The sequence below is a fragment of the Salmo salar genome, chromosome 18 (genome assembly GCF_965601325.2).
Source record: "Salmo salar chromosome 18, fSalSal1, whole genome shotgun sequence".
Lineage (NCBI taxonomy): Eukaryota > Metazoa > Chordata > Actinopteri > Salmoniformes > Salmonidae > Salmo > Salmo salar.
The window spans coordinates 61,916,254-61,928,656 of record NC_138308.1 but is presented as its reverse complement, the minus strand read 5'-3'; the positions used below and the strand labels follow the sequence as shown (position 1 = coordinate 61,928,656).

The window sequence follows — 12,403 nt, the reverse complement described above, 5'->3', positions numbered from 1 at the left end:
AATCATGTATGGTGTAGGAATAAATTCCCTTCTAGAATCATGTATGATGTAGGAATACATTCCCTTCTAGAATCATGTATGATGTAGGAATACATTCCCTTCTAGAATCATGTATGGTGTAGGAATACATTCCCTTCTAGAATCATGTATGGTGTAGGAATACATTCCCTTCTAGAATCATGTATGGTGTAGGAATACATTCCCCGGCATTGTGATGGATGAGAGCAGGAGGTGTACATAGGAAGTGGAAGCAGCAGGTGAATCCCACCTCAATGTCTTTGCTCCTGGCCACTTCCTCAAAGTTCTCCTGCTGTTCCAGGGTTTTGTCCACCTTGTCGTCTGTCATACAGAAGCAGCGCAGGCGGGACTCCATAGGGTCGTTCATCTTGGCGAACACCACGAACTTGGCCATGTAAGGAACACAGATGAGCTCTCTGTACAGCTGGGTGGCCAGGCCTACAGTCTCTGGGATCTGGTGGCAGTCAGCAAGCCAGAACCTGAAACACACAGGACAGATACAGGTTATAAACACACACAGAACAGGACAGATACAGGTCATAAACACACACAGAACAGATACAGGTTATAAACACACACAGAACAGGACAGATACAGGTTATAAACACACAAAGGACAGGACAGATACAGGTTATAAACACACACAGGACAGGACAGATACAGGTTATAAACACACACAGAACAGGACAGATACAGGTTATACACACACACAGAACAGAGGACAGATACGGGTTATAAACACACAGAACAGGACAGATACAGGTTATAAACACACAGAACAGGACAGATACAGGTTATAAACACACACAGAACAGAGGACAGATACAGGTTATAAACACACACAGGACAGGACAGATACAGGTTATAAACACACACAGGACAGGACAGATACAGGTTATAAACACACACAGAACAGGACAGATACAGGTTATAAACACACACAGAACAGATACAGGTTATAAACACACACAGAACAGGACAGATACAGGTTATAAACACACACAGAACAGAGGACAGATACAGGTTATAAACACACACAGAACAGGACAGATACAGGTTATAAACACACACAGAACAGGACAGATACAGGTTCTAAACACACACAGAACAGGACAGATACAGGTTATAAACACACACAGAACAGGACAGATACAGGTTATAAACACACATAGAACAGGACAGATACAGGTTATAAACACACACAGAACAGATACAGGTTATAAACACACACAGAACAGGACAGATACAGGTTTTAAACACACACAGAACAGGACAGATACAGGTTATAAACACACACAGAACAGGACAGATACAGGTTATAAACACACACAGAACAGAGGACAGATACAGGTTATAAACACACATAGAACAGGACAGATACACGTTATAAACACACACAGAACAGAGGACAGATACAGGTTATAAACACACAGAACAGGACAGATACAGGTTATAAACACACACAGAACAGAGGACAGATACAGGTTATAAACACACACAGAACAGATACAGGTTATAAACACACACAGAGCTGGACAGATACAGGTTATAAACACACACAGAACAGGACAGATACAGGTTATAAACACACACAGAACAGTACAGATACAGGTTATAAACACACACAGAACAGTACAGATACAGGTTATAAACACACACAGAACAGAGGACAGATACAGGTTCTAAACACACATAGAACAGGACAGATACAGGTTATAAACACACACAGAACAGGACAGATACAGGTTATAAACACACACAGAACAGGACAGATACAGGTTATAAACACACACAGAACAGGACAGATACAGGTTATAAACACACACAGAACAGGACAGATACAGGTTATAAACACACACAGAACAGGACAGATACAGGTTATAAACACACACAGAACAGGACAGATACAGGTTATAAACACACACAGAACAGAGGACAGATACAGGTTATAAACACACATAGAACAGGACAGATACAGGTTATAAACACACACAGAACAGAGGACAGATACGGGTTATAAACACACACAGAACAGAGGACAGATACGGGTTATAAACACACAGAACAGGACAGATACAGGTTATAAACACACAGAACAGGACAGATACAGGTTATAAACACACACAGAACAGAGGACAGATACAGGTTATAAACACACACAGAACAGGACAGATACAGGTTAGAAACACACACAGGACAGATACAGGTTATAATGGTGATCTGAGGCTTGTGTGCGGCTGCTAGGCCATGGAAACCCAATTCATGAAACTCCAGACGAACAGTTCGTGTTGACGTTGCATCCAGAGGCAGTTTGAAACTCGGTAGTGAGTGTTGCAACCGAGGACAGACAATTTTTACGTACTACACACTTAAGGTCTCTCCAGTCCCGTTCTGTGAGCTTGTGTGGCCTACCACCTCGTGGCTAAGCCGTTGTTGCTCCTAGGCGTTTTCACTTCACAATACCAGCACTTACAGTTGACCAGGGCAGCTGTAGCAGGGCAGACATGTGATGAACTGACTTGTTGGAAAGGTGGCATCCTATGACTGTGCCACGTTGAAAGTCACTGAGCTCTTCATGGCCTAATGAATTCATTTCAATTTACTGATTTCCTTATATGAACTGTAACTCAGTAAAATCGTTGAAATTCTGGGATGTTGAGTTTCCATTTTTGTTCAGTTTATGTTCTGAAATGTAATGTATTGTTTTGTTATTCAATCTGTATTATAATCATTTAAATGGACTTAATAACCCAGTAAAACCAGTAAACCCAGTTATGTTACCTGTTGTCTAACTAAACTCAGCCTTACCTGGTAGAGACAATGGTGGTGAAGGAGTCAGCCTTACCTGGCAGAGACTGGTGGTGAAGGAGACAGTCTTACCTGGCAGAGACTGGTGGTGAAGGAGTCAGCCTTACCTGGCAGAGACTGGTGGTGAAGGAGTCAGCCTTACCTGGCAGAGACTGGTGGTGAAGGAGACAGCCTTACCTGGCAGAGACATTGGTGGTGAAGGAGTCAGCCTTACCTGGCAGAGACATTGGTGGTGAAGGAGACACAGCCTTACCTGGCAGAGACATTGGTGGTGAAGGAGACAGCCTTACCTGGCAGAGACATTGGTGGTGAAGGAGGCAGTCTTACCTGGCAGAGACATTGGTGGTGAAGGAGACAGCCTTACCTGGTAGAGACATTGGTGGTGAAGGAGACAGTCTTACCTGGCAGAAACAGGTGGTGAAGGAGACAGTCTTACCTGGCAGAGACATCGGTGGTGAAGGAGACAGCCTTACCTGGCAGAGACATTGGTGGTGAAGGAGAGAGCCTTACCTGGCAGTGACATTGGTGGTGAAGGAGACAGTCTTACCTGGCAGAGACATTGGTGGTGAAGGAGGCAGTCTTACCTGGCAGTGACATTGGTGGTGAAGGAGACAGCCTTACCTGGCAGAGACATTGGTGGTGAAGGAGACAGTCTTACCTGGCAGTGACATTGGTGGTGAAGGAGACAGTCTTACCTGGCAGAGACATTGGTGGTGAAGGAGTCAGCCTTACCTGGCAGAGACATTGGTGGTGAAGGAGGCAGTCTTACCTGGCAGAGACATTGGTGGTGAAGGAGTCAGCCTTACCTGGCAGAGACATTGGTGGTGAAGGAGACAGTCTTACCTGGCAGAGACATTGGTGGTGAAGGAGACAGTCTTACCTGGCAGAGACTGGTGGTGAAGGAGACAGTCTTACCTGGCAGTGACATTGGTGGTGAAGGAGACAGTCTTACCTGGCAGAGACATTGGTGGTGAAGGAGACAGTCTTACCTGGCAGAGACATTGGTGGTGAAGGAGACAGTCTTACCTGGCAGAGACATTGGTGGTGAAGGAGACAGCCTTACCTGGCAGAGACTGGTGGTGAAGGAGACAGCCTTACCTGGCAGAGACATTGGTGGTGAAGGAGACAGTCTTACCTGGCAGAGACATTGGTGGTGAAGGAGACAGTCTTACCTGGCAGAGACATTGGTGGTGAAGGAGACACAGTCATTGACGAAGGTTAGGGGCGTGGTCCCAGTGATGTCCTCCCATTGGGCAGGAGAGGTTCCGCCGGTGATGCTGCATAGCAACCTCAGGCAGGGGGTGGAGTCTCCCTTGTAGCCGTTGCTAACCCCCTCCCCTGACAAGGGCGGGACCGGGATCGTCATGGTGATGGGTTTGTGGAACTTCCTGCGTCGAGGTTCCACCGTCACTATGGGGCTGAATGTCGCCCGGTTACCAAGGATCTTCTTCACCATGTCATCAGGAGCCGGCTGGGCCTAGAACCAATCAGAATCGATGTTCATAATAAGCCAATCAGAAATGCCGTTCCTCAGTCAAAACACGCCTCCTATCCTTATTCAACAAGTGATTAATTCTGCTCACAGTGTGATGGTTTACCTGTTCCCAGAACAGTTCAGGTACAGTGTGATGGTTTACCTGTTCCCAGAACAGTTCAGGTACAGTGTGATGGTTTACCTGTTCCCAGAACAGTTCAGGTACAGTGTGATGGTTTACCTGTTCCCAAAACAGTTCAGGTACAGTGTGATGGTTTACCTGTTCCCAGAACAGTTCAGGTACAGTGTGATGGTTTACCTGTTCCCAGAACAGTTCAGGTACAGTGTGATGGTTTACCTGTTCTCAGAACAGTTCAGGTATAGTGAACAGACCAACCTGCAGTCCCACGCGTATCTTCTTGGTGAGCGCCCCCTCTGGGAAGGAGGCCTGGACCAATGGAAGTGTCAGGCTGGAGAGGACTCCTCCCTCAGGGCCCATCTGGCTGCTCTCCTGTCTGATACGAGACACCACCGCAAAGTACTGTGGGAAATCCTTGGTGATGATGCGACAGATACGCTTCTTCTCCAGCTCCTTGGCACTGTCCAGCTCTGTGGAGGTAGAGACAACAGAATGATTATAACACTGAACTGTCCAGCTCTGTGGAGGTAGAGACAACAGAATGATTATAACACTGAACTGTCCAGCTCTGTGGAGGTAGACAACAGAATGATTATTACACTGAACTGTCCAGCTCTGTGAAGGTAGAGACAACAGAATGATTATCACACTGAACTGTCCAGCTCTGTGGAGGTAGAGACAACAGAATGATTATAACACTGAACTGTCCAGCTCTGTGGAGGTAGAGACAACAGAATGATTATTACACTGAACTGTCCAGCTCTGTGGAGGTAGAGACAACAGAATGATTATCACACTGAACTGTCCAGCTCTGTGGCGGTAGAGACAACAGAATGATTATCACACTGAACTGTCCGGCTCTGTGGAGGTAGAGACAACAGAATGATTATCACACTGAACTGTCCAGCTCTGTGGAGGTAGAGACAACAGAATGATTATCACACTGAACTGTCCAGCTCTGTGGAGGTAGAGAAAACAGAATGATTATCACACTGAACTGTCCAGCTCTGTGGAGGTAGAGACAACAGAATGATTATCACACTGAACTGTCCAGCTCTGTGGAGGTAGAGACAACAGAATGATTATAACACTGAACTATCCAGCTCTGTGGAGGTAGAGACAACAGAATGATTATTACACTGAACTGTCCAGCTCTGTGGAGGTAGAGACAACAGAATGATTATCACACTGAACTGTCCAGCTCTGTGGAGGTAGAGACAACAGAAGGATTATCACACTGAACTGTCCAGCTCTGTGGAGGTAGAGACAACAGAATGATTATAACACTGAACTGTCCAGCTCTGTGGAGGTAGACAACAGAATGATTATTACACTGAACTGTCCAGCTCTGTGGAGGTAGAGACAACAGAATGATTATCACACTGAACTGTCCAGCTCTGTGGAGGTAGAGACAACAGAATGATTATAACACTGAACTATCCAGCTCTGTGGAGGTAGAGACAACAGAATGATTATTACACTGAACTGTCCAGCTCTGTGGAGGTAGAGACAACAGAATGATTATCACACTGAACTGTCCAGCTCTGTGGAGGTAGAGACAACAGAAGGATTATCACACTGAACTGTCCAGCTCTGTGGAGGTAGAGACAACAGAATGATTATTACACTGAACTGTCCAGATCTGTGGAGGTAGAGACAACAGAATGATTATTACACTGAACTGTCCAGCTCTGTGGAGGTAGAGACAACAGAATGATTATCACACTGAACTGTCCAGCTCTGTGGAGGTAGAGACAACATAATGATTATCACACTGAACTGTCCAGCACTGTGGAGGTAGAGACAACAGAATGATTATCACACTGAACTGTCCAGCTCTGACGAGGTAGAGACAACAGAATGATTATCACACTGAACTGTCCGGCTCTGAAGAGGTAGAGACAACAGAATGATTATCACACTGAACTGTCCGGCACTGTGGAGGTAGAGACAACAGAATGATTATCACACTGAACTGTCCGGCTCTGTGGAGGTAGAGACAACAGAATGATTATTACACTGAACTGTCCAGCTCTGTGGAGGTAGAGACAACAGAATGATTATCAAACTGAACTGTCCAGCTCTGTGGAGGTAGAGACAACAGAATGATTATCACACTGAACTGTCCAGCTCTGTGGAGGTAGAGACAACAGAATGATTATTACACTGAACTGTCCAGCTCTGTGGAGGTAGAGAAAACAGAATGATTATCACACTGAACTGTCCAGCTCTGTGGAGGTAGAGACAACAGAATGATTATCACACTGAACTGTCCAGCTCTGTGGAGGTAGAGACAACAGAATGATTATAACACTGAACTATCCAGCTCTGTGGAGGTAGAGACAACAGAATGATTATTACACTGAACTGTCCAGCTCTGTGGAGGTAGAGACAACAGAATGATTATCACACTGAACTGTCCAGCTCTGTGGAGGTAGAGACAACAGAAGGATTATCACACTGAACTGTCCAGCTCTGTGGAGGTAGAGACAACAGAATGATTATAACACTGAACTGTCCAGCTCTGTGGAGGTAGACAACAGAATGATTATTACACTGAACTGTCCAGCTCTGTGGAGGTAGAGACAACAGAATGATTATCACACTGAACTGTCCAGCTCTGTGGAGGTAGAGACAACAGAATGATTATAACACTGAACTATCCAGCTCTGTGGAGGTAGAGACAACAGAATGATTATTACACTGAACTGTCCAGCTCTGTGGAGGTAGAGACAACAGAATGATTATCACACTGAACTGTCCAGCTCTGTGGAGGTAGAGACAACAGAAGGATTATCACACTGAACTGTCCAGCTCTGTGGAGGTAGAGACAACAGAATGATTATTACACTGAACTGTCCAGATCTGTGGAGGTAGAGACAACAGAATGATTATTACACTGAACTGTCCAGCTCTGTGGAGGTAGAGACAACAGAATGATTATCACACTGAACTGTCCAGCTCTGTGGAGGTAGAGACAACATAATGATTATCACACTGAACTGTCCAGCACTGTGGAGGTAGAGACAACAGAATGATTATCACACTGAACTGTCCAGCTCTGACGAGGTAGAGACAACAGAATGATTATCACACTGAACTGTCCGGCTCTGAAGAGGTAGAGACAACAGAATGATTATCACACTGAACTGTCCGGCTCTGTGGAGGTAGAGACAACAGAATGATTATCACACTGAACTGTCCGGCTCTGTGGAGGTAGAGACAACAGAATGATTATTACACTGAACTGTCCAGCTCTGTGGAGGTAGAGACAACAGAATGATTATCAAACTGAACTGTCCAGCTCTGTGGAGGTAGAGACAACAGAATGATTATCACACTGAACTGTCCAGCTCTGTGGAGGTAGAGACAACAGAATGATTATTACACTGAACTGTCCAGCTCTGTGGAGGTAGAGACAACAGAATGATTATCACACTGAACTGTCCAGCTCTGTGGAGGTAGAGACAACAGAATGATTATCACACTGAACTGTCCGGCTCTGTGGAGGTAGAGACAATAGAATGATTATCACACTGAACTGTCCGGCTCTGTGGAGGTAGAGACAACAGAATGATTATCACGCTGAACTGTCCAGCTCTGTGGAGGTATAGACAACATAATTATTTTTATGCTGAACTGTCTAGCTCTGTGGAGGTAGACACAACAGAATGATTATCACACTGAACTGTCCAGCTCTGTGGAGGTAGAGACAACAGAATGATTATCACACTGAACTGTCCGGCTCTGTGGAGGTAGAGACAACAGAATGATTATCACACTGAACTGTCCGGCTCTGTGGAGGTAGAGACAACAGAATGATTATCACACTGAACTGTCCGGCTCTGTGGAGGTAGAGACAACAGAATGATTATCACACTGAACTGTCCTGCTCTGTGGAGGTAGAGACAACAGAATGATTATCACACTGAACTGTCCGGCTCTGTGGAGGTAGAGACAACAGAATGATTATCACACTGAACTGTCCAGCTCTGTGGAGGTAGAGAAAACAGAATGATTATCACACTGAACTGTCCAGCTCTGTGGAGGTAGAGACAACAGAATGATTATCACACTGAACTGTCCAGCTCTGTGGAGGTAGAGACAACAGAAGGATTATCACACTGAACTGTCCAGCTCTGTGGAGGTAGAGACAACAGAATGATTATCACACTGAACTGTCCAGGTAGAGACAACAGAATGATTATCACACTGACCTGTCCAGCTCTGTGGAGGTAGAGACAACAGAATGATTATCACACTGAACTGTCCAGCTCTGTGGAGGTAGAGACAACAGAATGATTATTACACTGAACTGTCCAGCTCTGTGGAGGTAGAGACAACATAATTATTATTACACTGAACTGTCCAGCTCTGTGGAGGTAGAGACAACAGAATGATTATCACACTGAACTGTCCAGTTCTGAGGAGAAAGAGACAACAGAATTATTATCACACTGAACTGTCCAGCTCTGTGGAGGTAGAGACAACAGAATGATTATCACACTGAATTGTCCAGCTCTGTGGAGGTAGAGACAGAATGATTATCACACAGAACTGTCCAGCTCTGTGGAGGTAGATAAAAGTCCAAACCTTCATCCATCTCAATGATAGTCCTATAATATAGTCCAAACCGTCATCCATCTCAATGATAGTCCTATAGTATAGTCCAAACCTTCATCCATCTCAATGATTGTCCTATAATATAGTCCAAACCTTCATCCATCTCAATGATAGTCCTATAATATAGTCCAAACCTTCATCCATCTCAATGATAGTCCTATAATATAGTCCAAACCTTCATCCATCTCAATGATAGTCCTATAATAAAGTCCAAACCTTCATCCATGCCGTTGAGCAGCTCATTGAGGTCATCAGTCTTGCAGTCGTACTGATGTTCCTTCCAGGTCTCTCCATTCTCACTCCTCAGCATGATCAGCTCCCTCTCCTTCCCCCTCATAGAACCAAAATGGGGGATCTCCACGATCACAGGGCTGTAAGGGGGAAACCACAGGGCTTTCTCAGTGGTTACACAGAAACTACAACGCTACAGCTCCAATATGGACGCCCCTCCTGAGCCAACTGGGATGACAGAGGAGAGGTGAAGATGCTGTTGGTATGATGTCACGTGACTTCTATACTCATATCGGACGTTGTTGTTGGAGAGGTATTGAAGATGAGGATGGGAGGTGCACATGCAGACCACATAGACCTGAAAGGCTTTCATGGTAGCATCTGTAATGGAATGGGAACATAGACCTGAAAGGCTTTCATGGTAGCATCTGTAATGGAATGGGAACATACGTCAGTAAGCTGTGTTTATTAGAACAGACGCGATGCATGGAGCAGTTAGACAAGTCTGAAGCTGACGAGAAGCTGCACTATGTGGAGGTACAGAGTCCCAGTACGAGATCTCAGAATGACACAGAACTGGAGAAGAACCAGTGGAGATACAGAGTCCCAGTACGAGATCTCAGAATGACACAGAACTGGAGAAGAACCAGTGATGTAGCCATGTTATAACTGTATCCTATGAAACGCCACAGAGGAGAATTACACACAAAACATAACTCAAGAGGAATAATTTATATGTAGCCTCATTTTGTATGTTATCTAGCAAATTGAAAACTTGTATGAAACAAATGTCAAGATGTAAGTCCCTCCTTGCAATCTACTCCCCTTCTGGACGTTAAAGTGACCTAGTGAGGGGAGAAGAAACCTCTCAGAGACTGAGGACATAGAGACCCAGCCTTCTCCATCATTCAGATCAAAGTTATCTCATATTGTTAAGGGAGGTTTCAGGCTAGTAACCAAACATGGGAAAGGATCAACAGTCCTGATAGCAGGATACTGGTGCAGCAGTGAGTATCATGCCCAACAAGCAGGAAGAGCTGAAACAGCCAGGAGGGGAAAAGCCCAAGCTAGCACAAGCTAACAGGCAACACATTTCAGTGACACACAACGTCCACTGAAAGATTCAACACAGATACGAATGGAGGGGGTTAGAACTCAGAATCACATGGTCGTCATGGAGATGGTGCTCATATTAGCTAGCATGGACAGCCTGATGTCTCTCTATGGCAGTGGTAATCACATGGTCGTCATGGAGATGGTGATAATATTACCTAGCATGGACAGCCTGACGCCTCTCTATGGCAGTGGTAATCGCATGGTCGTCATGGAGATGGTGATAATATTACCTAGCATGGACAACCTGACGTCTCTCTATGGCAGTGGTAATCGCATGGTCGTCATGGAGATGGTGATAATATTACCTAGCATGGACAGCCTGATGTCTCTCTATGGCAGTGGTAATCGCATGGTCGTCATGGAGATGGTGCTAATATTAACTAGCATGGACAGCCTGATGTCTCTCTATGGCAGTGGTAATCGCATGGTCGTCATGGAGATGGTGATAATATTACCTAGCATGGACAGCCTGACGTCTCTCTATGGCAGTGGTAATCGCATGGTCGTCATGGAGATGGTGATAATATTACCTAGCATGGACAGCCTGACGTCTCTCTATGGCAGTGGTAATCGCATGGTCGTCATGGAGATGGTGATAATATTACCTAGCATGGACAGCCTGACGTCTCTCTATGGCAGTGGTAATCGCATGGTCGTCATGGAGATGGTGATAATATTACCTAGCATGGACAGCCTGACGTCTCTCTATGGCAGTGGTAATCGCATGGTCGTCATGGAGATGGTGCTAATATTACCTAGCATGGACAGCCTGAGGTCTCTCTATGGCAGTGGTAATCGCATGGTCGTCATGGAGATGGTGATAATATTACCTAGCATGGACAGCCTGACGTCTCTCTATGGCTGTGGTAATCGCATGGTCGTCATGGAGATGGTGATAATATTACCTAGCATGGACAGCCTGACGTCTCTCTATGGCTGTGGTAATCGCATGGTCGTCATGGAGATGGTGATAATATTACCTAGCATGGACAGCCTGACGTCTCTCTATGGCAGTGGTAATCGCATGGTCGTCATGGAGATGGTGATAATATTACCTAGCATGGACAGCCTGACGTCTCTCTATGGCAGTGGTAATCGCATGGTCGTCATGGAGATGGTGCTAATATTACCTAGCATGGACAGCCTGACGTCTCTCTATGGCAGTGGTAATCACATGGTCGTCATGGAGATGGTGATAATATTACCTAGCATGGACAGCCTGACGTCTCTCTATGGCAGTGGTAATCACATGGTCGTCATGGAGATGGTGATAATATTACCTAGCATGGACAGCCTGACGTCTCTCTATGGCAGTGGTAATCACATGGTCGTCATGGAGATGGTGCTAATATTACCTAGCATGGACAGCCTGACGTCTCTATGTCAGTGGTATCACATGGTCGTCATGGAGATGGTGCTAATATTACCTAGCATGGACAGCCTGACGTCTCTCTATGGCAGTGGTAATCACATGGTCGTCATGGAGATGGTGCTAATATTACCTAGCATGGACAGCCTGACGTCTCTCTATGGCAGTGGTAATCACATGGTCGTCATGGAGATGGTACTAATATTACCTAGCATGGACAGCCTGACGTCTCTCTATGGCAGTGGTAATCACATGGTCGTCATGGAGATGGTGATAATATTACCTAGCATGGACAGCTTGACATCTCTCTATGGCAGTGGTAATCACATGGTCGTCATGGAGATGGTGCTAATATTACCTAGCATGGACAGCCTGACGTCTCTATGGCAGTGGTAATCACATGGTCGTCATGGAGATGGTGCTAATATTACCTAGCATGGACAGCCTGACGTCTCTCTATGGCAGTGGTAATCACATGGTCGTCATGGAGATGGTACTAATATTAGCTAGCATGGACAGCCTGACGTCTCTCTATGGCAGTGGTAATCACATGGTCGTCATGGAGATGGTGCTAATATTACCTAGCATGGACAGCCTGACGTCTCTATGGCAGTGGTAATCACAT

At 45.5% G+C, this 12,403-nt stretch overlaps 1 protein-coding gene across 23 annotated transcripts in view; it reads right to left on the bottom strand.

Annotated features, from left to right (window-relative positions):
* Positions 1–12,403, bottom strand: part of ank3b (ankyrin 3b) — a 692,976-nt gene that overhangs the window by 60,115 nt on the left and 620,458 nt on the right. For all 23 annotated transcript variants that reach the window (XM_082965026.1, XM_082965032.1, XM_082965030.1 and 20 more), the window contains 4 exons: positions 9,279–9,433; positions 4,698–4,909; positions 3,999–4,303; positions 269–497 (listed from right to left, as the gene is read on the bottom strand). In XM_082965026.1, coding sequence (XP_082821152.1) covers positions 269–497; positions 3,999–4,303; positions 4,698–4,909; positions 9,279–9,433 — 901 coding nt within the window. The remainder of the gene's footprint in view (positions 1–268; positions 498–3,998; positions 4,304–4,697; positions 4,910–9,278; positions 9,434–12,403) is intronic.